Below are 26,636 nucleotides of genomic sequence, written 5' to 3'. Positions count from 1 at the left end.
ACCAGTTCCCTGCCCTGAGCAACCTGGCAAGATGTGTTCTTTGCATCCCTGCTACGGGCACAGCTTCAGAGAGAACATTTAGCCTTTGTGGTCAGATTTTGGAGATATGTAGGCTACTGAAACCATCGTCAGTCAGCGACATTCTGTTTGTTGTATGCATGGATGTTTGTTTGTTTTTTAAATTCATTTGCATCATAAGCTAGTAAGCCAACAGTTTTAGTTTATTCATATTTTTGGCTTATAATTTAGTATTTAATTTAGCATATTTTTCGCTGACATTTTTTTTTACTGTGTTGACAGTGAAATATGGTAAAATAATTCTGTATCATGATAAGGCAAATATAAATACCAAATACAATTTTTGTATAGCCAACATTTCATATTTGTTATCCCCAATCACTCCACATCTATTTTTTGAGGAAATTTAAATGTGAGATTCTAAAAACCGAGATCTAAATTCAGCAGGATCAGTAGGGTCGGGAAGAAACTTATTCCAAGCAGATAGCAGGAGCGGTAGCGGAAAAAAACAAAACAATTTTAAGCTATTAAAAAAAAAAATCCTGTGCAGACCTTTAAATAATACTCAATAAATATAACATGACCCACAATAAAAAAGATTTTTTTTTTTGGTTTGTTTAAAGCAGCATGAGGTAAATCTTTCAACAAGATATTAAGAAATGTTACTTGAGCTGCTGCTGAAAATTCAGCTTTGTATATATATAAATTTATAAATGTATATATATATAAATGCACATACACTTTTTAAGTATATATACACATTGCAGTTCCTGTTTCTTACCATGGATGTTGAGATGGAAGTTCTTGTCCACTTGACCTGCTACATTTGTGGCCTTACAGACATACTGCCCAGTATCTGACAACTGAGAGAGAAAGAGTGATTTAAACCTCTTGAAACAAACTTGTTACTTTATTTTCTGAAGTAAATGTGAGTGATGCTTTCACATGCATGTGCAGTCCAAAATTCACCACCATGAATTGGTTGCTAGGTGGCTGCTCACTGGCCAATTATATTTTTTTGACAATGACACCTCATTTTATCACTACCAAAATCATACATCCACTTCACTTCATCCAAAGCACCAGCTAATTTTCTCACACACACCTCTGTTTCTCTCAGTTCCAGCATTTGTCCGTCAGCCAGTATGCGCAGATTTGCAGTCTCAGTGATGGGCCGTCCATTCTTGTACCAGGTAATGATGGGTGGAGGCACTGCATTAGATTCACACTCCAAAGTAACAGATTTGCCCACCAGTACATTTAACACCACTGGAAGATCCCCACTGCTGTGTCTGATACTGGGGGGAACTGGGAAACCAGATACCAATAATTTAGACCAGTGACTTGCAAGAAATTTAGAAATTTTAAAAATGTTGTTAGTCATATTAAAACAAAGATTGTCATCCATACTTCACTAAATATTTTTTGCAGAGACATGCTTTACTCCAGTTTTATAACAAGCAAATATAAAACACACACAAAAAACGACATACTGACCATATACTGTAAGATAAATAATTTTTTGGGCTTCTCCTGCTGGGTTCATGGCCATACAGCTGTATTTCCCACCGTCAGACATCTTTGCTTTCAGGATCTGGAGAGTACGACCACCTAGACAGAGAATGAGAGTAAGAGGTCGAGTGGAGGAAGAGAGATTTATGTGTAATATGCATACAGTGAACACTATGTAGTCCCTCTATAATGTGTCAGTAAGCATGTGTACCAGGCATTATGAGTGCGTTGGTGCTAGCCTGTGCAGGTCTCCTGTCTTTGAACCAGCTGAGGTTGGGAGGTGGGAGTCCAGTGGCCTCACAGTTTAGAGATATGAAATTATTCACCACCACAGTCACATTCTCCTCTCTGATGCCCACAATAGAGGGAGACACTGATAACAAACACAAACAAACATGATATCACCAATAATTAGTTATTAGAGTGAAGAGTGAAGCTTGGCACTAGCACCCGCAACGTCATGGGTTTAATTCCCAGGTAATGCATGAACTGATAAAAAGCATAACTTAAATGCAATGCAAGTTACTTTGGACTAAAGTGTCTGCCAGATGTATAAATGCAAATATAAATTAAAACACAGCAACACAAACTGCAGTAAACCCCTAGGAACAGTACAGAGACTTAAGACAAATGTCTTACTCTAAGATAGACTCACCATGCACATGGAGGTTGAAGGATTTCTCTGCTGTTCCAGCAATGTTTTGAGCTACACACACATAGCGTCCTGTATCTGTCACCTGTGCATTCAAAATCTATAAACACAAAAAATAAGTAAATATTTGATATATATTAAAAATTACTTAAATATTATATATATATATATATATATAAATCTGTCACTATTCACTGTTGCATCACAGTTGATTAGTCTCTCACCTGCAGTGTCCTACCATTGGACAGAAGTCTGTGCGTGTTGTCTGGGGTGAGGGGTTGACTGTCTTTGATCCAGCTAATTTTAGGAGTGGGACTTCCATCCACCTGACACTCCAGTAATGTGGTCTTATTAACCAGCACTGTGACCTCATCAGGCAGGTCGCCATCAGCTCCACGAATCGAGGGTGGCACTATCAAAATCCAAGTGCATAGACAAAAAAAGACAAACAATACTTTTTCAGTTGTTGCCCTTATAATGTTTAGCATTTAAAAAAAGGTAAACACTCAGGTTGGACTCACATAACACTCTGACATCATATTGGATTGAGTCTTCTCCAGCCTCATTCACAGCCACACAAGTGTATCTCCCAGAATCCTTTGCTTGAGCTCGAGGGATCTGGAGGACTCTTCCGCCTGTGTGAGAAATAATGTAAAACAAACAACATGTGAAATTCTGGTTTACTCATACAGAACAAACATAGTATCAAAGTATCAACATATTTAACAAATAATTTTTCCATGATATAAATTAAAAAAAATATTGCAATGCAGCCTCTCACCAGGAAGAATGAGTGTTTTATCATTAGAGGTCAGCAGGTGCCCATCTTTGTACCAAGTGAGTACAGGAGGGGGGACGGCATTGGTCTCACAGTACAGGGAGAAGGGATTGTTAAGAATCACATCCTTCAAGTCTCCATTATTACCAGGGCCAGAGTCAGAGTCTCCAAACCCTCGGAAACTTGGGGGAACTGAGACACAGACATGATTTGAGTATTATAAACAGGGATAAAGCCTGAAGATAATTGCACAAAGCTGAAAACGAGATCCAGATTAAGCAGCCACTAGGGGCAGTCATACTCCTTAAAGTTGGTGTTTCTCAAAAGTATCTTATGATCATTCCTCATATTCCTGTGATAGCAAAGCTGAATTTTCAGCAGCCATTTCAGACTTCAGTGTCACATGATCCTTAAGGAATCATTATATATGCTGATTTGGTGCTCATTCAGAAACATTCAGGATTCTTTGATGAATAGAACATTCAAAAGAACAGCAGTAATTTGAAAGAGAAATTTGTAACATTCTCTTTACTGTCACTTTTAATGAATTAAATGCACCATTGCTGAAAAAGTAATGCTTTTAATGTTGTTTATATGTCTATGTGGTCTTTTTAATATGCTTTAAGACAAACCATGTGCAAATTTATAAATCAACACCATTACATTATTTTCTCCTAAACTGCAGTGAACCAAAACCAGTCTCAAAAACGTGGTTTGAAATCGCTGATGTTTCTGACGTCACAAACCACCTTGTAACCAATTACGACAACGTGTGATCGTCAACGAGTGGATCTCTGAGCTGGTGTGAGTGAGTTGAGGCAGGGCTAATTTTCATATTCATAGAACCGCGTATACTAAAGGAGGCAAGGGTGTAGAGTTACATTCAAGCTATTTTAAGGCATGAAGAATAAAAAAAATCATGACCCCAAACTTTTGAACGGTAGTGTATTAGTGTATATTTAATTCTGCATTCTGAACTTGTAAAACCCTTTTCACCTTGTATATTTACATCAAAGTCCTTCTCATCCTCTCCAGCGATGTTGGTGGCTACACAGGTGTAACGACCTGTATCGGACACTTGAGTGTGTTTAATCTGAACTATACGACCGTTTGCTGTGATACTGAGGTGACCATCTGCTTTCAGGATCTGCAGAGAGAAAAACACAGTAGAGTGAAAACTCAGAACTCCAAATAAATTCTCATAGGAGGGAAAAACTGCATAGTTTTGTCATATACTGTATCTATGTATGTATTTATTTCTCACCTGGCCATCCTTGTACCACACTAGCGTAGGTGTTGGGATAGCCTGAGCTTCACACTCCAGTGTAAGGGTGTTGTTAACTTTAATTTTCACCTCTTTAGGGGCCAGACTCTCTCCTGGGATGTCATTTTTATTGATAACTGGGGGGACTGCAAGAAAGGAACATAATATAAATAGGTAAAGATAACTGACACACAAAGAGTGTTAAATTCCTCTACACCAAAAGGTGGCGATGTAGCTCAGTTCTCACACGCACCGAAAACTTTCACCTCATAGTTCTTCAGTGTCTCTCCAGCCTCGTTAGTCGCCACACATGTATATCTCCCAGCATCCTCTTCTTTAGCATTCAAGATCTGTAAAGTGCGACCACCTGTCACAAGATACAGTAGTAAGCGAGCTGGTCGCATAACAATGGTTGGATATGAACATTATTTTATGCTACAGATCCATAAAGATATCTGACCTGGAAGTACCCTGACGTTGCGGCTGGATTCAAAGGGTGTGCCATCTTTGAGCCAGGTGATGATGGCAGGGGGGTATGACTGGGCTTCGCAAACAAGAGATGTAGGACTATTCAGTGTCACAGTAACATCTTCAGCTGAACCTTCTGGACCAGAACCAGCGATGGTGGGAGAAACTGGGAGCGGAAACATAAATAAGTACACACACACAAGACTACAAAAAGACATTTTAACTCCCCCCATCCAATACCTAACACATTGAGGTTGAAGTGTCTGCTCCTGTCTCCAGCGCTATTAGAGGCCAGACAGCTATACCTGCCAGTGTCGGGCACTTGAGATCCACTGATCTGCAGGAAACGCCCATTTGACATCACCTGCAGCCTTGCGTCACTAGTCAATGGTTGCCCATCCTTCAGCCACGTGATCTCTGGAACTGGATTACCTAGACCACCCAAAAAGTTGGTTAATCAGAGGTAAGAGATCAGAACAGAAGCCAATCTTGTCATTTGTGTCACTTACCGGTGACCTCACAGGTCAAAATGATGTTCTGTTTTTCCTTCACTTTCAAATCCTCCACTGTGCCCTCGTTCACAATGCTGGGCGGCACTGAAGTTGACAGAATAAAGATGAAAATAAACATTTCAAAGTCTAGTGATATTCCTAAACAATGTTAAGCGTCACATGGGCGCTCCTGACATTGGATAAAAAGCCAATCCCAGAATGAAACCAGTGAAAATTTCCATCCAAGACTGTAGACATAGTCAAGGAAAATGGTTTAAATATATCTGTATTCAGAACAAAAATAAAAATTGCTCCATATATTGAGTTGTTAGGGTAGCAAGCTTTGAGTCAAACACTCATTTGTTGTAAATTTTAGACACAAACATGTTTTATTAAATTACATAAAATAAAATGTACGTGTCTTGAAAAAGCCAGTTGCTAAAAAGTGCTGTGTTCATTTGTTAATATTATCTTGATGATCAAAACATGAAAGTATCATAAACTTGTGTTGGTCAGAGAGCTTATTTTCTACAATAATCCAAATCCCAATGGTAAAATCCTATTGGCTTTTCCAAGGGAACCAGGGTAATGCTAACTTCCGGGTCGGCCTACAAAAATATGTCATTCTCTTAGCACTCTATTATTGGAATAATTATTAGTCAGTTTTCATGAGAAGTACTACTGTTGCGGAGTTGTTGCCTCGGAAGATTGTTTCAAATCAAGAAGCCAGCTGCCTATGTAAACAGCAGACAGACAGCTACAAAAAACAACCCTAACTCATGTACAGTGCTGTGTTACCCAGGACATTTAAGTCGAAGTTCTTCCGCTCCTCTCCAGCAGAGTTGGACACGATGCAGGTGTATCTCCCAGCATCCTCACTTGCAGCATGCATCAAACGCAGGCCTCGTCCCCCTGGGATTATTATAGACATATATGAGACTCATTTGTTGCCATGGTAACTGGTAACAGCACAGGTGACTGAATGATGGAATGATTTCTGCACATTGAATTAAAAGGATAGGCCGTTTGTACTTCTCTTAGGGAATTACTTAATCAGCTATAAATCAAGAGCCTGAGATTTACTCAGAGGAGAATTGCATCTGCAGAACGAATAACGAGTTTCACTTTGTCTTTGAAAAAACAGGCTTCATAAATGTCCCTATTGTTTTGGTAAGAAACGGGAGACCTTCAATTTAACAGCTGTTCAAACAGAGCTTAACCCATCAACACAAGTCAAACGTCCCATTTTCACTCTTTAAACGAATAATTATCACTCCCCAGGAGAGTGCTAAGCTGATCACCTGAACAAATACGTCATTCTCTTTCCTTCCCTTGTGTCCCTTCCTCTTTCAATGAGAAAGGAGTTTGTGGTCAGCCAGAAATTATATAGTATATCTTTGGATGAGCTTTGCAATAGGGGTGGGAATCAAAGGGTACTCATGATATGATACGATACATGATACATGGCTCACGATACCAATAATATCACGATACAGCAATTCTGCGATAAATAATATATATCTAACTGTGAAAACAAAATGCCTGTGAAAAGGTTAAGTGCAGGTTTTCTCTCTTTATTCAAGTCCAAACTGTTAGAAAACAGCAGAATTTTTTTTTCAGTCTGTAAGTTAAATTGAACATTTTAAGTAAATATTTTTTTTTCAAGGAGATCAGGCTGATGGCGTTGCAAGTGGCTTTGCATGTTCGTGGTATTACCTGTGCACTTTACTTTTACCAGGCAGTTCTTGTATATTGTGTACTCTTTGTTGATTTTGTTTGTCCCATCTATGGTATAAAAGCCGAAGTGTATCCAGACTTTGGACTTAAACGTGGCTGGGAGCAGGGAAATCTTTTTCGAGCGCCTTGTTTTATTAATTAAAATATCGATATTTGGAGCCAGCGTATCGATTCTGGAATTGCAAGGAGAAAGGGCAACGATATGTTTCCCTATCAATATTTTGTCCCATCCCTACTTTGCAATACAGGCAATAAGGCTAGGAACACTTCTAATCCTTTATGGAGTGGCAATATTACAGACTATCAATAATGTGTCTTTCTTACATATTGTGGTCCTGTTTTCTGTCCGGCTCCATGTCTGAGAATAGCTCAGCACAGACTCACTTACAATGTGGTTCATTTATGCAGGTGACCTCCGGGAAGTTTATGATGTCTAAGGTTACAGTGATGGATGTACCTCATACTTGCTGCTAGCAGAGGATCTTTACACTGGAAGCCGAAAATGGAGAGTTTATGAGAACATCTGTCTAGCTATTTTTCTTTTCAGTTACCCACTGATCTGTGGTGTTTGGCTGCTTACTGAAGCCATCTTGTTACTTGAGTTATTACACCTGGTTAACCTAATCTGTTAACTGGTACTGAGCTCCTTACCTAGACTCAGTGGTGTAGACATATTGGAGCAAGACAAAAGCATTCATTTAAGGAGTTGGTACCTGCGATGACCCGAACAGAGCTAGATATGCTGATCAATTGGCCGTCTTTAAGCCACGTGATGGCTGGTGGTGGCATTCCAGAAGCTTCACAGGTGAGAACAACCGGGTTCTTCACAACAACACTCACATTCTCAGGCATCTGCGTCTGACCAATGATGGTGGGAGGAACTGAATAAATGATGCACATAAAATGTCAGTATATGTGCATGACAACAACAAAAAACCTATACATATGGAATAAGTAACATTACTTTACTAGTGATTTGAAAAGTTTAGTAGAATTTTGTTAGTATTCTGAACAACAGTTACAGCTGAATTGATTTAGCACTAAAATAATAATAAATAATAGAATAAAATTATACACTAAAATAATAAAATGATAAAAAGATAATATTATTTAAAAAAATTAAATAGTTAAAATGATCAAATAATAACATCACCTAAACGTTTGGAAGACCGGTGGAAATTGAGAAAAGTTTTCAGGATAATCCATTTAGTGATGCAAGTGACTCAGAAACTACACAAAGAAAACTTTGACTTTTTTCTTACCATGAATATTAACGTCATATTTCCTGTCAGCCTGTCCCGCCACATTGACAGCAATACAGGTGTACCGTCCGGTGTCAGCCACTTGAGCATCCTGGATGTGTAAAAGTTGGGCCTCGTTAAGTATTTGAACCCTGCTGCCGGTGCTCAGGGGTCTACCGTCTTTCATCCATGATATGGCAGGTCTGGGCACCCCATCTGCTTCACACTTCAGAGTGATATCTCCGCCTCGCGTCACTGTCTCCTCGTCCTGATTTGAGGAGCTGATGGAGGGACGAACTGTTTGGAGTGAAGGAAGAAACATGGTGGAATGATATCCATATTTATCAGGGTATTCATTTCGTACCATTGATGGGGAAGGAAATGCATTACACATGTTTGATAGACCTAAAGAATAAAATAAAATAAAGATCCTGTGTTTTCTGTTCCCTTTCGAGGGAACTCACGCTGCGTCGAATGATGACACTATGGGGGAACGCCTCTGCGTGACTGTCGTCTGAAGTACAGTATATGTGTAACTAGTCCAATCCTGATTGGCGCTGCTTCACCTTGTGACATGGGACCGTTAACCATGAAAGCTATAAAGGGAAGCCGACATTAGGAGCACTGCCTTCCATCAGCTTCTGCTCTTCAGCAAGCACTCTCTGTTGAAAAACTGTGTCTGGTCACAGGTGGGGACACATGAGTTATGTGTGAGTTGCTAGGGAGTGGAGTATGTACAGGCAGCTCTGGAGGGAGTTGCCTGCATGCACTGTGAGCTGCTGCCGCTCAGGACATTCAGCTCCAGTCTGGCAGTGTTTGATGAGAGAGTTTAGGCTCGCACTCCGGCGTCTGCCGAGGCGGGACGGCATCTCAGATAGTGGGGGTCGCAGTTGGAGCTAGCAGAGGAGTTCGAGATGGCCTCGGCCCTTTGTCGACCCGAGCCTGCTGTCTTCAGCTCTCTCGCTCAGGATCCGGAAGCCCGCTCCGCGGCTAGAAAGCCTGATGCTGGGACTGTCTAGTTCTGAAGAATTGGACATCCTTAGCATTGATGCAGGGGAGATTGAGGACTCGCCACCTCTATTCCCTGCATATGATGAACTCTTGGAGGTTGTGACTGGCCAGTCGAGAAGCAGAAAGCGCAGAAAAAAAGCAAGCTTGATGAGCACTTCCTGCTAATTAGAGCACAACCTCCAAGTTAGGGCCTACCTTTCTATCCCAATCTCCATACTGAGGTATCGAGAAAAGGCCATTCTCTTCCCATATTTCCAGCCCCATGGTTTCTAATTATTCATTGATCCTGGGGCTCAGGGAGAATGGCTATGAGGTGATGCCTAGGATAGAAGAGACTTTAGCGTCATATCTCACCCCAAACGTTAAGTCATCTCTTAAGGCCCTGACACTTCCCACCAAACCCTACATAGTTACATCTTCTTTGGAGGGCAAAGCTTATATGGCGGCAAGTCGGGCTGGAGCCTTTTTGCATACGATGGCCATCTTGCAAGCGTACCAGGTCGACCTGTTAAGGGACCTCGATGAGGGCGAGGGGGTCACAGACCTGTCTCTCCAGACTACCAAGGAGACGGCTCATGCCATCGCCGCTCCATGGCAGCATTAGTAGCTACGGAAAGGCAACTTTGGCTAAACTTCTCTGGTATCAAGGAGAAGGACGAGACATTACTCCTTGATGCCCCACTGTCACCTTCTGGCCTCTTCCGTGGCTCAGTCAATTCGGATGTCGAGAGGTTCCAGGAGGCTAAGCGACAATCGGCCGCATTCCAGAGGTTCATCCCTCACTGCTATCAGGGGGCAGCCCCAGCCATGAGCTCCTTCCAGACAGCAGCAGAAGCCTAGCTGCTCTCACGAGCTGGGGAGCGGTCATGGAAGCCGGCTCATCATGGGGTCTGTGGAGAGAACATCACCTCTCTTGGCACATAAACTGCCTAGATATATTGGCTGTACTTCTAGGTACTTCCTCCCGTATCTAAGAGCCCATCATGTTCTAGTTCGAACAGACAATATGTCGTTGGTCTTATACATAAATCGCTGGGGCGGAGCACTATGGTGCAGACGTGGCCGAGGCTATGTCTGTATGCATTTCCCCCGATTTCTCTGCTCCCGGGAGTTCTAGATAGAGTGCGCCGGGAAGGGGTCAGTTTGCTCTTGGTAGCCCCGTTTTGGCCAGCCCGAGTATGGTTCTCAAAGAGACCATCTTAAACTCTACAGCTCCTTCCATGAGGAAACTATATGCCTTGAAGTGGAGAGTTTTCACTTAATGATACAGATGATGCCAGTTGGACCCAGTTCACTGCCCAGTGGCTTCAGTGCTGGAGTTTCTTCAGGACTGTTTTCCTGTTTCTGTTTTTCAATGGAGCTTTGGGGAGACACCACTTGGTTGTTAATTTCCTGCGTGGTGCTTTGAGGATGAGGCCTGTGGCTCATGTGAGGGTCCAAGCTCATGTGAGAGTCCCAGACGTGGTTCTGGAAGAGTTTTCCCTGACTCCATTTGAACCAATTCCCTTTATAGTTTCTGTTGTTCGCCGTCACACCTCAGGATTGGACTAGTTGCACACATGCTGTGGACGACAGTTACACAGAGGCGTTCCCCCATAGTATCGTCATTCGACGCTGCGACCCGTTCCCTTCTCAGGGAACAATGGTTACATTCGTAACCTGAGACGTTTTTCTGTATTCTTAGTTTAATTATTTAATGCTAATTTATTATCAAAAATACATCTAATGAAAGGAACTTAAAAAACTTGTGATATTCAATTAATTTAAAAAAAATGCAATCAAATGTAAATACAGCAATTTAGAACGAAACATTGCATTTTTTATTAAAATAAGTTTACTGTATAAAATAAAGAAATATCTTGTTTGTATGACCTCTGATTCTAAGAGTATGTTTCGTTCATTGATATAGAAACAATCAGAATATACACAATATGATATTGAATATGATATTGTGGATTTATTTTTCCAATAAATATCTATACTGATTTATCACCTAGTCCAAGATTGAGCGATAGTGTCTGTAATGTGAGAGAAGATGCTGTACCGTAGACTTGCAGATTGTACTCTTTCATCGCACTGCCAGCTGCACTGGTGGCCAGACAGGTGTAAGAGAAAGCGTCTGCCTTCTCAGCACTGGAAATCTGCAGCTGCCGCCCACCAGAAAGAACACGCACACGTGAATCTCCCTTTAGCTCTGAGCCTAAGAGACACAAAATAATACACAAACTTACAGTAAGGGTTTGTTGAAATGTGACTAATTATGAGAGTATGAGGTTGAAAATGACAATACATGTGATGAGGAGTTTTATAATCTGTAGGAGGATGGTGATGATGAAAACAGTCATGATGAGCCTCACCGTTTTTCTTCCAGGTGAGATGGGGAGGAGGGATCCCACTGGACTCACAAACAAGTGTCATGAGGCTGCCCTCAATCACAGTCAGAGAAGACACCTCATCAGATCCACGGATACTGGGAGGAACTGGGGAAAAACAAATAATAGAAAGAGAAACAATTATATTATACATTATAATTTCACTCAAATTCAGTTTATATTATATTTTAAGTACTCACCCCACACGTTCAGGTTATAGTGTTTCTCCGTTTTTCCTGCCACATTGATTGCCTCACATGTGTACCTGCCTGTGTCCTGGACCTGAGCACTGGTAATCTGCAAATACAAAATAATGATCTAATTAATACCATCTAATGCCTTTTAAATTAAAAGAGCAGCAATCCAAAATGAACTTCACTTGCTTCACAATGCTAGGGTGTTGTAATTTCCAGGGTGTAGTTATATGGTTCCTATGGCATGCTGGGTGGTTGTTAGGGTGTTGCTAGTGACCTGCTAGTGTTATCTGGGTGATTGTTAGGTTTTTTCTTTCTGGCCCAATTCAAAACAGCTTACAGGCTGATGAATGTACTGTACCTTCAGAAAGCTGCCGTCCTCTGACAGGCTTAGTCCTGGTTTTCTATATAGCGGTCGTCCGTCTTTCCGCCAACTCAATGCAGGTGGAGGGATGGCATCGCTCTGACAATGCAGCTGCACTGACTGACCCATCAGAACAGTTTTGTTTACCTCCTCACCCATGATGTTGGGTGGCACTGAGGGACAGAGACACACACACACATGAATTAATCATTGGTGAATAAAAGTGTTATTATCTTTTAAAAAAACAAAAAAACGTACTGACTTTTGAACAGTAGTATAAACACATAGAAAATGACTTTGTATCAACAACTGAGTTACCCTGAAATACACAAATGATCAGGTTTAGAGTAAGAGGGTTTTCTGAGCTCACCGTACACACGCAGGTCATATTCTCTATGCTGTTCTCCACCTGCATTCACAGCCACACAGGTGTAATGACCTGTGTCACTGACCTGTGCACTAACGAATGACAACACCCTGCCACCTGACAATACCTAGTAAAAGAGAAAATTGAAAACTGATATAACATGTTCATAAACTAAGTAGAGTTGACTGTAAACCAATATGTATAAGTATGCATGACAGCATCCAAACTCCTACACGCACAGACCTGGATGCCATCTGAGAAGCTGGAGACAGGTCTGCCTTCTTTAAGCCAGGTGAGGCTGGGCATGGGAACTCCTAAGGCTTCACACTCTAACCTGACTGGCTCATTCACCACCACTGTTATCATTCCTCCTTTGCTAGAAATGGAGGGGGGAACTAATGGAAAGAGATGGAGAACATTAGATGATCAAAACCAAGAAATATGTCAGGAAACAGTCAAACTTTTGACTGAAAGATTGTTTCATACTCACCATACACCTGCAGACTGTATGTGAGCTCAGTGCTGCCAGCCAAATTGATGGCCACACATCTGTAGAGTCCAGCATCTGACACCTGCGCCCGGTCAATCTCCAGCACCTGACCTCTACTCAGAATGTTAACACCTGCAGCGTTTGTCAATGGACGACTGTCTTTGTACCACGTCACAGCTGCAGCAGAAAAGGCATGAGGGAAAACATTTGTCTAAACTGTAATTTTGTAAATTATTACTAGCCAGTTCAAATGTATTATTGCCCTTAAACGGGAAATTAAGTATGACTCACCTGGCAAAGGACTTCCTGTTGCCTTACACTTCAGCTGAATTTGGAAGCCAGCTAGGATGGTTTCATTGAGTGTCTCACCAGCATACTGGATGCTGGGGGGTTCTATAAAACACATGCACAAACTTATTTACCATGATGCACGTTAGGGTATTTAGATGAATTTCAATCAGTCAGTCAATCAATATACAGTATATATCAATATTTTTTTCTTTTGATTTTGACAGTGTTTCAGAAAATCACAGTTAATATGCCTGTGCTGGCTGTTTTTATAAGTATTTCCTACCATGCACACTGAGGCGAATGTGCTGTTGTGTCTCGCCTGCCGCATTAGTTGCCACACACGTATATTTCCCAGCATCCTCCAGCCTGGCCTTTTTTATGTGCAATACCCTGCCTACGGATTCCAGCTAAATGCCAGATGGAAAAATAATGAAAGAGGAGATAGTACATGTGGTTATGTAAACCTCATCAAACACTTAATTTACTTTAAAAGGCTTCCGTCATGCTTTAAAGTCTGACCTTCAGAAATTCTTGTGTAGTGTCCACAGGACGGCCGTCTTTGAGCCATGTAATGCTGGGAGGTGGAATTCCACTGACCACACACTGAAGGCTGATTGATGTGTGGAGGACCACTGACCTCTCAGCTGGACCAGTAGAACGAATAGTTGGGGAGACTGACAGACAAATATTAAAGAAATAAACAATGAAATTTTACCAAACATGTATCTGAAACTTATACTTTATAACTTTTTCATAACTTTATAACTAAGAGAACTCAGTCACCTGAGGTCTTCCTCTCTGTGAGCAGTTAAGGTAAACATCAAATAAAAATATTAGCAAAAATTGACAGATGTTAAATAAAAATCTATAATGATCATTACCATGTACAGACACTTTAAACTCTCTCTCTTGTTCTCCAGCCTCGTTGGTCGCTACACAGTGAAAAAGTGCTGTATCAGACACCTGAGCGCGCGAGATGACCAATCGACGGCCGTTTGATGTTATCCGCACCCCTTCGCCCTGCCTCACCGGTACGCCATCCTTCAGCCACCTTCAGAGATAGACAGATGCAAATGAGTGACATTTCAGTTCTGCATATACAGTATGATTATGTCATGTGTGGATGTACTGAAGTCCTCACGTAATAGTAGGAGTAGGTGTGCCTGTAGCGTAGCAGTCCAGCTCTAGGATATTGTTGAGGATGACCGTGGCATCTGTGGTGTCGCTTGACCCATCAACAACAGGAGGAACTAAATACAAACACACAAAAATGATGGTCAAACACTACAGCATCTCCGTTTTCAAAAACGAACAAACGCATAGAGAGTTAATAAATGCCACATGCTTGGATACTGTCAATCACATGGATACTGACTCTACCATTGCCCTTTAATCTTGTTGAATCTTTTATACATTTCCTTCATTTGTCGTTAACCAGTTTACTGGCTCATAAAACACTATGCTGTTGATTTCCTGCAATATCATTCCAGTGATGCAACACAAATGTGGACTGAATGATTATAGCGGTCTGTTGGATGCATGTATTAGGACCATAATGGTGTACAGATGTTTAGAAGATCAATGTGCAGGTCGAGACGTGATCTGTCTTGCTCATGAACACAAAAACACAAGACACCTAAGTTCCTGATTCCTGTGGATAGTGAAGGATGAGATGCCTGAAGAGATTTAGAAGTACTTTGTGTTTTTTTTAATCTCCCTGTTTAGGTGACTTTTTCTTGAATTTTAACAGATCACAAAAAAATGTCATTATACCTAAGACACTGACGTCATATTTGATCTCCCTCGCTCCAGCAACACTGGTAGCCACACAAACATATCGACCAGCATCAGATGGAAGTGCACTGAGGATTTCGATTTTGCGACCCTGCTCTAGAACACGCAGGTTATCTCTAGCAGCCACCGGTGAACCATCCTTTAGCCAGGTCAGTGAGGGTGGAGGGTGACCTTCAGCTTCACATTTCAAAATCAGAGATTTACTGAGCACGACCTTCATGTCTGTGGGACCATCAGAACCGGCAGTGATGGAGGGGGGAACTGAATGATGACAAAAAAGGAAGAGTGCACATGAAAAAGTGTTATCAAAAGCTAAGACTAAATGGCAATAAACTATTACAGTATTTGAATGTACATTATGCATCAATACCACACTTTTCTACTGTTAAAAGTCTGTAAAAAACAAACAAACAAAAAACACCCTTTCTGACCAATGAAAAATACCTAGTTTTTTCTATTGCTTTGTACTGTATGTGTTACCAATTTACATGTGTTTCTTTACAAATCTACACTACAATTAAAATGTAAAAATATGAATTACTTGTTTTTTCCCCCCGAATGGTATAAGTTTCTATGTTACTTTGTTTTTATTTGCTGTTTATTCTTTTCTTGTAAAATGACTTTGAGTCTAAAAAAACAACCAACCAACCAACATACCTTAATAACAATTAAAAAAAACATTGCTCTTTTGCAAGCCCTCACCATAGACATCAAGCTCATACATTTTCTCAGCGGTGCCGGCCACACTGGTGACTTTACAGGTGTACTGTCCAGCATCTGACATTTGAGCTCTTGAGATCTTAAGGAACTGCCCTTGGTCCACATACTGGGTCTGTCTGCTGGACAGAATGACCTCTTTGTTCTTGTACCATGTGATGGCAGGGAGTGGCACACCCCGTACCTCACACTCCAGAGTCACCACATTACCCAGCAGAACTGTCACTTCAGAAGACGTGTTTCCTCCCTTAATGCTGGGTGGCACTGAGTTGGTAGAATGGAAGGACAGACAGAAAGGGCAGAAAATTTAGCAATCTGTCGATGTGAAACCCATATTTAAAACCCAATATTATGAGTAAAATTACCAAAGATACTGAGGTTAAAATCTTTGGACTGCTTTCCTGCAGCATTGGTGGCGCTACACTGGTATCGTGCCTGGTCACCTAAGCGAGCACTCTTTATCTTCAACTGCTGTCCTCTGTTTGAAACTTCAAAATTGGGGTCACCCAAAAACACTGGCCTAAAACACAGAGTGAAAAGGACAGATAACGCTAATTCCCCTAGTTTTGTTTCAAAATGTAAGAATCAGGGGGGAATGAATTTCGCACCCGATAGTGTTTATTTGCAAGCACAGTGTTGATTTAGTGCCTTATTAGCAAAAGGAATTAAGCAAATCAAGTAAGGATACAAACATTCCTAACATCTATTGGAGAATGCAATTTGCAAGACACAATTCCCATAAGTCTGTGCTGGGTTAAGGAGGATATCCAAAATTAATTTGGTGAAAGCACAACATAAATTGTGCCAGGCAGGATTTTTGTGACTCTATGATAAGCATCATTTGAAGACTATAGATGTGTATGCTTGAAACATTGACAACAAATTTAAATACTCATGCATTAATTACTTGGTTTAACTGGGTTTCGGGTGGTTTTAGGGGTGCGACTTTTTTGTGAATTCCCCCCTCTCTTTTTTTAGAGGAGAAGAATTAAGTTTTCTTTAAGCTTTTTGGAGTAACTTACTTCCTGTCTTTGTACCACTGAATTGTGGGAAAGGGATCGCCTTTGACCCTGCATTCCAGAATGATCTCTTGATTAAGCACGGCAGAGAGGTCACGTGAACCAACTGCCCCAATGATCGTAGGAGGAACTAAACAGAGAAGACATAATACCAGCTTGTAAAAAGACAACACTGTTAATTTCATACATCATAGTAAGTGGATGTTATTGCAGAATATTTTACCCAACACATCTAAGTAAAAGTCTCTCTCTGTGCTTCCAGCAATGTTGATGGCCTTGCAGGTGTAGCGTCCGGCATCTGCAACAGCTGCTTTCAAAAGCTTAAGAGTTTTGCCCTTCTGCAGAATCTGCACATCGCTGCTAGAAACAACCTGGTTAAATGATACAAGCTATTGAGAAATTATAAATAACAAAATCAACAAATATTAACACTGCAAGTGTATTTTAACTCTACTTATTGACCTATTTTAAAAATATTGATTAGAGTAAATAACTTAAAAACATCCCATATTAATAAAAGGCATTAATAATGATTATCTTTTGTGAAGAAAAAAAATCCTAGAAATATCTGCTATTCTAACATGAATCTGAATCAGCAGCCTTGAGACGGGTATCCCTGGAATGTGATTAGAAATTTCCTAATTGTTGACTTCATTCTGAAATTGATTCTGGTAAAAGCACATTTATGAGAAGCTCTGGGGTTTTTATGACTGTTCTTGGAGCTCAAACCCAGTGATCAGACGGAACTCATTTGTGATTGGCCGCATTGAAGGAAATACCACTTTTATTTCTCATTAGGCTTCTTTTTAACTGGTTTAACTTTATTCACATTTAACAATGTGAAATGGCATTTGCAATACGCTTAACTTCCATAATGTGATGTAATTCCAAACAGAATATTCAGAGGGAAATAATGTAGGGCTGGACTTGATTTTATCCACTGGGTAGTGACTGGATTGGAACGTCTTAGGCTACAATATATTTTTTTATTAAATCATTATTATTATTATTCAATCATAGTCTTGGTTAGGTCTATATACAAGTACTAAATTTCTTGGTTAGGTCAGCAAAAAGGTTGCATCAGAAGCAAAGTTTTTTTGTTTTGTTTTTAATCTTCTTTTTTTTTTTAACTATCAAGTGCATGGATTATGCACCACAAGACAATAAACATTTATAAAGAATGTAAATGGGGTCAGTTTTCATCACATGTTATTGTTAATGTCAGACCCCGCGTCAAGGTGTGAATTAATAAACAGCAGCACTGACCACGAATCCATCTTTGTACCAGGTGATGACAGGTACAGGTGTGCCTGTGACATCACACACCAGGTTGGTCGGTTGATTCATCACTACAGAGACATTGGACAGCAGACCATTGTCTCGAATATCAGGTGGGACTGGATTAAGGGGAAAGAGGAGAAAAGAGAAAGATTGTGAAATTTGCTGAAAGCGAAACAAGCTTAAGGGTGTATTCACACCTGCCTTGTTTGGTTCGATTGAATCGAACTCTAGTTCGTTTCCCCCCTTGGTGCGGACCTTTTGGGCAGGTGTGAATACAGCAATCGAACTCTGGTGCGGACCAAACAATCGAACCGAGACCCAGCTGAAGAGGTGGTCTCGGTACGGTTCCAAACGAACTCTGGTACGGTTCGTTTACGATGTGAACATGAACCGACCCAATATCGGCCCAATATCAATATCGACCCAATATTGTTCATTCAAGTGCGAAAGAGAATTCCATTCCGGCGCGCTGTCTGGCCACACGATACTGTTGCGCGTCATTCTGCGCGTCGTGTGTGCATCATTGGCAGTGTTGTGCATGAACGTGTTCACTGAACGCGTTCATATTTTCCCCGAACGCTGAACGAATCACTTTGAACGTGAACGAGAGATTTTTCGAGAGAACTCATCTGATTTTTTGTACATAGCATAGCCTATTTGTTAGGATTTTAGTATCATAATGATTAGGCTAATAAATGCACGCACAATTATCCGTGAACTTGATTTGAACAAATGCCTTTCAACTTGTGTGTGCAAAATTCAGAATTAAATTAATGTGCAGAAATGTGTACAAATAGAGAGTAGGATATGTAGGCCTACTATAGGCTACTGTTGTAGCCATTTAAAAAAGCGCGTTTCATATTTGTTAAAATATTATAATGTTATTTTTTTTTTCCATTTATGTTGATTTATGAAAAGTGAACAGCGCGACCGAGATAGGATGCGCAATATGAGACATGGAGCGGGTCAGACATGATTTTGACCGTTGAAGTTGAAATTGTTATAGAAAGCCTTTCTTTAAAGTGAATTTCGTTTTGTATAAATTGTATCTTAATTTTAATACATTTTTCATCAACCAATTGCCTGTATTTAATGAATAGGCCGACGAAACAAATATAACGGAGGGAGGCGCCCGCGCGCTCACTTGCACGTAAACTAGAGCACATCCTAACGAATCTCAGTGTATGCCTCACACAGACATGACAAATACATCAAATACACAAAGCTTGAAATGTCTTTAAACGAAATAATTCAAAACGAAAAAAGAAAAAGGCTACTATCTGATTATGTAATCCATTATTAGGCTTAGCCTATTTATGTGCATTTCTCTCTAATGGTGCGTTCACACCGGACGCGAATAGCGCGTCAGGCGCGAGTCATTTCAATGTTAAGTCAATGCAAAGACGCGTTATGCGCGTAAAACCCGTCTAACGCTGGGTTCACACCGGACGCGGGAGCGGCGCGGAACGGAAAATCACGCGCGGCCCGGCGCGTGCCTGTTCACACCAGACGCGTATTCTTCGCCGAGGTCAACAAGCGCTTCTGCTCAGTTGTTGTTAATTCAGAGCTATTTTTTACATCATGGTTAAGTAAATAACCTCATAAAATGAATACACCATGTTTCTGTAACCAAGAAGTTTGTACACATCTTTTATTAATCCGTTGTCGAGACACACACGCAGCCAGAGAGAGAATATGGTAGACAGTAGTGTAGATATACCGTTGAAATATAGGCTACATCCTCTCTTCAAATTTTTTAAATCTATTTTCCTGTTTCCCAGTGCGAGTAATTTGACATCATCCATTTTCACTTATCAACTCCTGTCTGCATCTCGCTCTCTCGCTGTTTCCCTGTTTGTTTGTGTGGTCTCGCAGTATTTTAATTAGAAAATTGACGCGGATCACTCGCGGCTCGCGCAAAAAATAGACCAGACGCCGAAACTGGCGCTTCACGGCGCGGGCCGGCCGCGGCGTGCCGCGGCGCTCCGCGTCTGGTGTGAACGACACCATAGGTTAACATGGGCGCCGAAAGGAAGCGGCCTCCGTTCCGCGCCGCTTCCGCGTCGCTCCTGCGTGCGGTGTGAACCCGGCGTAACGCGTCTTTGCATTGACTTAACATGGAAATCACTCGCGCCTGACGCGCTATTCGCGTCCGGTGTGTGGGTGCAGTAAGCGCGTTCACACGGAGATGGCGATCGTCAACTTCATCTTTGCAGCCGAGTCAACACTTTTAGAGAAAACACTTGTTTATTAATAAAAATCAATACACGCGTCACCGGATTTACAGATGCACGCACACATATTATTTCGAAATAACGAGACAGTAAAAGAACAAATATTGCAGTAGCCTACGAAATATCTCCAAATTTATTTTTTATTTATTTTTATATTTTTTATATCTCCGAGCCTTTTTTTTGTTGCACTTCCTGATTTCCCTACTTGAGAATCCTTGTCCAATGAATGGACGACCTTAGCACATGTGTGGTTTTGTTTACACATTTTGGTTCACTTGCAAAAAGAGCAGTGTGAAAGCGAACCGTACCAAACAAAAAAACAAAACAAAATATTTGGTCCGGACCAAGTGAACTATCGGACTTTCCTGGTGTGAATACACCCTAAGAAATGTTTCAAACTGTTACACTAACCATTGACCTTAAGCTGGTATTTTTTCTCTGTTGTACCAGCATCATTGATAGCCATGCAAGTGTACTCCCCATTATCCAGAGGGGACACTGAGGCCAGGATAAGAAGTGTGCCATCCTCTAAAATAGACACACCTGGCTCATTCCCTGTCAACTCCTGACCATTCCTAGACCACTTTATTACTGGCTCAGGAGTGCCTGCAATAGACAGAACAAAGGGAGTTGAGTAACAACTAATAAATACATATTACATTAAACAATATTGTGAATATTGCAGTGATTTTAATGAAATTATTGACCATTATGTTTCCTACAGAAGGCAACATTAGACTAGATTTGCAATCCTTCCTTGTCTTGCAGCTCATGAGTATGTTAAGACTGGGATGTTTAATTTTTCTTTGATTAATTTCCATGAAACACATCAAGCTGTTACTGTCAATGAACTGATTCAAAACTGATTGAACTACCGGTATTTGATTGTGTAATCACTTAATAACAGAAGTCTCTGCATAGCGTTTTTTATATGTTAAAAAGTTTTAGTAAAAAATAAACACAACCATTCAAAAGATTGGGGCTAGTAATATTTTTAGAAACAGAAATGTATATATTTTTATTTAGCAAGGACACACTACAATGATCAAAATACATTTATAATGTTACAAAAAGATTTCTGTATGAGATAAATGTTATCTTTTTGAACTATCCATCAAATAATACTAAACTTTCTCATTTTAAAATATATTAAAATAGAAAATGTTTCACAATAGTACTGGTTTTACGGTATTTTTGATCAAATTAATGCAGCCTTGGTGAGCATGAGAGACTTCTTTCAAAATCATTTAAAAACTGACCCTACGTACAGTACTTACAGACCCTTACCGACCCCAAACTTTTGAACAGTATTGTACGTAGGTAAATACACCCATTTATTACCTTATACTGCATTGGCCAATACATTAAAATGATTAAATAGGATTCTTGATTTAGTGAAAAACATGCACTGATTTTTAAAAAATAGATTAAATATCTAGATTATTTTGAACTAGTGTTTTAGTTTTGTAGTAAACATTATTATATCAAAAAAAACTTTACGCCATTTCAGACCAAATATACACATAACAGTATATTAAATATTGTAATTTTAGTTACATCATCCAGTTCTAGTGACATATCAGCATCTAGTGATCTCAGTGTATGAATGATGATTTCTGATGATTCCGGTGCATGTTCACCTTTGGCAGGACAGGGGAAGGCAATCTGCTGGTTAGCCACTCTCTCTTGTAAAGGGCTGTTGAAAGGGGGCTCAGAAACCTCCACCACAGGAGGGACTGTTGAGGGAAGGAGGCAATACATGAGATTTATTGTTCACTTAAATCCAAATAGCTGTAATCAACAATAGTTGTTAATATATTTCTTAACCTTGTACATGGAGCTGAATGATGGCTTCATCTTGACCGGCAATGTTGGAAGCCACACAAGTATAGACGCCCTCATCAATAAGCCCCACTTGGTTCAGAGTCAGAGCCCCATCTGAGATCCTGTAATGAGACCCGTCCAACAGAGTAGCACCATCCTTCAGCCAGGACACAGAGGGTTCTGGAACTCCCTGTGCGACACAGGCCAGGTCTATGACATGTCCCACCTGCACTTTCATGGCTCGAGGACCTGCACGGATGCTGGGAGGAACTGAGAGGGTAAAAAGAGAGAAAGTGGTATTAAGAGTTGAGACAAGTAGAAAACAATTTGAAGTGATTTTTTGCTCATAAAGCACTGGCTATGCATAACAATAGCAACCTGTCCTTATTTGCCCTTGGAAGTTACTGATCATTTTCTCACATCTTTTTTTGGGTGTTAATCTTCCTGATGAGACATTTGGTAGCTGTGATAAATCAAACAGCGCATTCCTCTTTGCTGTAGCTTTAATTTCTCAGACTCAGAAAACTGTAATCAAGATTAAAATGACTAAGGGTTTAATTGTAGTCATTAATAGATACCTCTTTTAAATTTTCACTTACAGTTGTGTTTGTAAGACTCTATAATTATTATTATTGTCAGGTTTTGCTTAGGCACAGCTGATCTCTCCTTCCATGCTTTCTCATACATCACTGCCCAGCTGAAGTTCAAATGTGGGTGTTAGGAGGTCAATGAATCTATGGCCTCTTAACACCAATGTAAACACTATCATGAAAGCAACTATATCTATATATGCATCACAATACAATTTAGGTTAATCGCAATTTCTTTCAAATTAATTTTTTACTTTTGTGTATGTAAATACCTTAAAGGGCACCTATTAAGGAATTTTGAAATGTACCTTTCATGTAGTGTGTAACATAGATCTAAGTGAACAAAAACATCCTGCAAAGTTTGAAATATGAAAGTGCACCGTATATAAAGTTATTGTCTTTCAAAAGTAAGAGTCGACTCGGAGTCATTTTTATGTATCGTTAGAAGACCGAAGCTTTTTCTCTGACTAGATGACGTCAACTTGTCAAGTTATTTGAATACGATACGCCCACTTATTGCGCTCCAAGGCCAGGGAAAACATCATGGCGATGAGACGCTGTGTTCTGAAGTGCGACTCAAAAGCCAATTTTTTTCATCTGCCCAAGGAGGAGCATTTGAAGACTAAGTGGCTACAATTCATATATACAGCTATACCACAGAAGTATAGTCCGAGCCTTGTGCTTTGTTCGCGCCATTTTGAAGACGATTGCTTTTTAAATGCAATCAAACTTGGATTCGCGAGCCGGCTGATATTGAAGGAAGGTTCATTTCTAAGTGTATTTGCATCAGCTTCCTCCTCCGTATCACAACCTGTAAGTATTGTTGTATTGTTGCTTTTATGTTTTATGTAGCATGCTTAATTATTATTTTGTTTGTTGTGTAAGCACCGTTTAGCTTCTAGGTCTTCAATGGCAATTGTATTGAGATATGTGAAGTGTTTGTCGTTGTTTTCGGAGTTGTCTTAAAGAATAGAATAATACCTCGTAGTAACGTAACTGCATTTTTTTTGTTTTGTAAAAACGTTATGTTTATGCATCGGGCTAATGCAAACAATGACTGATTGTGCTTTTACAATATGAACTCTGGGCAATGCTCGCTAACATAACATTAAATTCTTTATCTTATTTTTAGTTTTTTACTACAAACTACAAAGCAGTGGACTGTAATCATTATTATAACACGATTTAATTGATAAAAGCAGCATTGTACTCCGTGTTAAACAAAAAGTATTATCTCTGTAAACACTGCTGGGTCATCTGACCAATCGCAGATTAGCGTCGCGCAAAGGAGGGGTTTGGAAAAATGAGTCGTTGAACGAATCATTTGGGAGTCGGTGAGCAAATCAGGTAAAAATAAATGCATATTATACGAAAACTAAAGTGTTTTTTGACATTGCATGCACGTAAAACTGTTGTTGGGGACTCCCTAAACAACATTAGGAACATTTTAAATGTCATAATAGGTGCCCTTTAAACCTTAAAAAAGATGAACGTAAAAGTCTTTCAAATAATCTTTATTCAAAGTTTATTTTTCTAAACCCCATTGGCAGTATTTGTTTTTTTCTCTTTTTTTAAATGATTAAAGCAAGCTTGTTTTAACAAAATATAGTTTTGTATAGGTTTTTTCTTAAAACAAGAAAAAAAAAAAAAAATCAACACAAATAAAGCTGTGAATTTTGAACACAAATAAAGCTGTGAATTTTGAATGAACGCCAGAGGCAGTATAAACACCAGTGGATAATCCGATCGCCAGCAAGATAGGTCGAGAGAATATACCACACATACAGTAAGTGACGTATGCTGAGCCCTGGGGAGTTTAAAAGTCACAGCACTCTGCCTCGGTACGCCTTTCTCGCAAATTCGGTGAGTGACAAAGAACTCTCGCAAATGAGTGACAAAGAACTCTGGCGGTCATCCGGAATTCACAGAACCACAGTTTCATGCTTAACTAGTAAACACTAATAAACACTAGTGGGTGACACATACCAACATAATCATGTGGAATGCCACCCACCTGAAAAAAATCAAGGCCACTCCTGATGAACTGCAGAACTCATGACATGACGGGCAGCAACATTGACCGAATAAAACCTGGCAAACCTTCACGGAGATGGCCAAGTAGCAGCAGTGGAGATGTCCGCCAAGGATACTCCTCTAAAGGTAGCCCATGAAGATGAGCCCTAGTGGAATGACAAGATAGACCCCAGGGAAATGGTTCCTGCTGCCTTGTAAGCATGCAGAAAACAGCTTCCAATGCAAAGCATAGATCTGTAGTGTGGAAGAAGCCCTTGCATTGGAGATGGTGTGGAGAACTGCAGGGTCGCAATGCTCTAGAGAAATGTTCAACCCAGTGGCCAGACCCAAAGCTGTAGGTGAACTGGATACGGATGCCTAATGTTGCCCTTCAACTGGGAGAGAAGGTACTTCCTGGGGGGCGGGGGAGCTTACAAGGTTTGCCTGTCAGTAGTTTCAGTAACAAAAGAAACCATGGTCTGGCTGGCCATCATGGTGCCACGAGTAGCATGCTGTGCTTGCACAGGGAGATCCTCTGTAATGTCACCCATAACAGATGAAGAGGTGGAAACGCATACAGTAGGCAGTTCAGCAAGTCTTGAGACAGTACATCCTGCCCCAAGGGACTGGATGCTTCTGTCCTTGCAAATCATTAGCGACAGTGAGTGGTCATCTCTGAAGCAAAAAGATCTACCGCTGCTCTTCCAAACCATAGCCAGATCTCCTGCACTACATCCGGATGAAGCCTCCATTCTCCTGGATGTAGTCGATCCCTGGAAAGAGCATCCATAATCTAGTTGCATGCTCCTGAAATATGAGCCGCCCTCAGAGAAGTGAGTTGCAGCTGACACCATGTCAGGTTCTTGTGAGTGAGTTGTAGAGACAGAGCTGCATACACATATCTTGTAAAAACGTGAGGAGCAAAGGACAGCTCAAAAGGTGGAACCTTGAACTGGTAGGTTTGACTCAGGAAACTGAAACGCAGTAAGTTTCTGTAATGAACAACAATCGGGAAATGAAAGTATGCATCTTTCAGGTTGACACTCACAAGCCAGAGCTATCGATCTGAAATGGGCATAAGACTGCAGTGCAGACACAGGTCTGAGAGAGCCTTTCTCAGATTTTGAAGGCCCAAACATGACCATTGTACCGGAGAAGATTAAAAGGACACAGCTGACAAGTCAGTGGGGAAAAAAATTGCCAAAAAACATCCGCCGGATAGCACAGAAAGGCACAGTGTTACAGACGAAAAAAAAACTCAAATCAAAGGAAAAATTCCCCAAACGCTGGCGAAATATTCAAAATCTGCTAAAAATGGTTTGAAAGTGCGCTGAAGTAGCTATTCAGGACAGTATCTCGCTGGTCTTGTAAGCTGCACTTGACAGCGTGAATATCACTTATCAAAATTCAACCTTGTTCCAAACATGGCGAGAATATATAACACACCAGGGTTCAACATACGTTGAACACGACTTTGTTGGTATATTCTCTTGAACAGTATCTGGCCGGCGCTGTGGTAATCCACTAGTTTATACTGCCTCTGGCGGTCAGTAGGAATGAAACAAAACTAAAGATTCTACCATTATCAATTACCCCTCTGAGGAGTTACATCATTTGTTTAAACAGAGGAGAGACAGGAACTTGCTGCATTTACTATTTATACAGTCATGCTGTGTTTGAAGCTGTTTGCTCAATCACTACTTCATTATTCAGCATATAGTGAATACCACATGTGAGTGTCTCAACTCGCTTATTTACAAAGCTACAGACAAAATTCGGACATGCACCGAGGGACACACACTGGCCAGGGAGTACCGACACTTTTTTTTCCCCACTTCAAGCACTGTTTCACAACATAGTCATGTCATGTCGCAAATGTAAAAAAGCTAGTACCTGAAATCCAAAAATCGTATT

At 40.5% G+C, this 26,636-nt stretch overlaps 1 protein-coding gene across 1 annotated transcript in view; it reads right to left on the bottom strand.

Moving 5' to 3' along the window:
- hmcn1 (hemicentin 1) overlaps positions 1-26,636 on the bottom strand; it is a gene marked incomplete at its 5' end in the record, with an annotated part of 95,381 nt that overhangs the window by 25,725 nt on the left and 43,020 nt on the right. The window contains 38 exons of the mRNA XM_079638911.1: positions 800-881; positions 1,124-1,326; positions 1,516-1,629; positions 1,742-1,903; positions 2,186-2,282; positions 2,407-2,594; positions 2,704-2,817; positions 2,964-3,152; positions 3,957-4,107; positions 4,225-4,370; positions 4,478-4,591; positions 4,685-4,858; positions 4,933-5,124; positions 5,202-5,288; positions 5,982-6,095; positions 7,634-7,801; positions 8,183-8,458; positions 11,217-11,372; positions 11,530-11,652; positions 11,745-11,841; positions 12,100-12,275; positions 12,473-12,596; positions 12,713-12,864; positions 12,960-13,136; positions 13,251-13,352; positions 13,534-13,657; positions 13,770-13,924; positions 14,132-14,301; positions 14,392-14,500; positions 15,024-15,305; positions 15,747-16,025; positions 16,127-16,281; positions 16,784-16,910; positions 17,004-17,151; positions 18,047-18,177; positions 20,707-20,901; positions 21,936-22,031; positions 22,123-22,389. Coding sequence (XP_079495037.1) covers positions 800-881; positions 1,124-1,326; positions 1,516-1,629; positions 1,742-1,903; positions 2,186-2,282; positions 2,407-2,594; positions 2,704-2,817; positions 2,964-3,152; positions 3,957-4,107; positions 4,225-4,370; positions 4,478-4,591; positions 4,685-4,858; positions 4,933-5,124; positions 5,202-5,288; positions 5,982-6,095; positions 7,634-7,801; positions 8,183-8,458; positions 11,217-11,372; positions 11,530-11,652; positions 11,745-11,841; positions 12,100-12,275; positions 12,473-12,596; positions 12,713-12,864; positions 12,960-13,136; positions 13,251-13,352; positions 13,534-13,657; positions 13,770-13,924; positions 14,132-14,301; positions 14,392-14,500; positions 15,024-15,305; positions 15,747-16,025; positions 16,127-16,281; positions 16,784-16,910; positions 17,004-17,151; positions 18,047-18,177; positions 20,707-20,901; positions 21,936-22,031; positions 22,123-22,389 — 5,916 coding nt within the window. The remainder of the gene's footprint in view (positions 1-799; positions 882-1,123; positions 1,327-1,515; positions 1,630-1,741; positions 1,904-2,185; positions 2,283-2,406; positions 2,595-2,703; positions 2,818-2,963; positions 3,153-3,956; positions 4,108-4,224; positions 4,371-4,477; positions 4,592-4,684; positions 4,859-4,932; positions 5,125-5,201; positions 5,289-5,981; positions 6,096-7,633; positions 7,802-8,182; positions 8,459-11,216; positions 11,373-11,529; positions 11,653-11,744; positions 11,842-12,099; positions 12,276-12,472; positions 12,597-12,712; positions 12,865-12,959; positions 13,137-13,250; positions 13,353-13,533; positions 13,658-13,769; positions 13,925-14,131; positions 14,302-14,391; positions 14,501-15,023; positions 15,306-15,746; positions 16,026-16,126; positions 16,282-16,783; positions 16,911-17,003; positions 17,152-18,046; positions 18,178-20,706; positions 20,902-21,935; positions 22,032-22,122; positions 22,390-26,636) is intronic.

This window comes from Phoxinus phoxinus (genome assembly GCF_949152265.1).
Source record: "Phoxinus phoxinus genome assembly, chromosome: 16".
Classification (NCBI taxonomy): Eukaryota; Metazoa; Chordata; class Actinopteri; order Cypriniformes; family Leuciscidae; genus Phoxinus; species Phoxinus phoxinus.
Note: the sequence above shows the minus strand (reverse complement) of the source record. Positions and strands in the feature narration are given on the sequence as shown.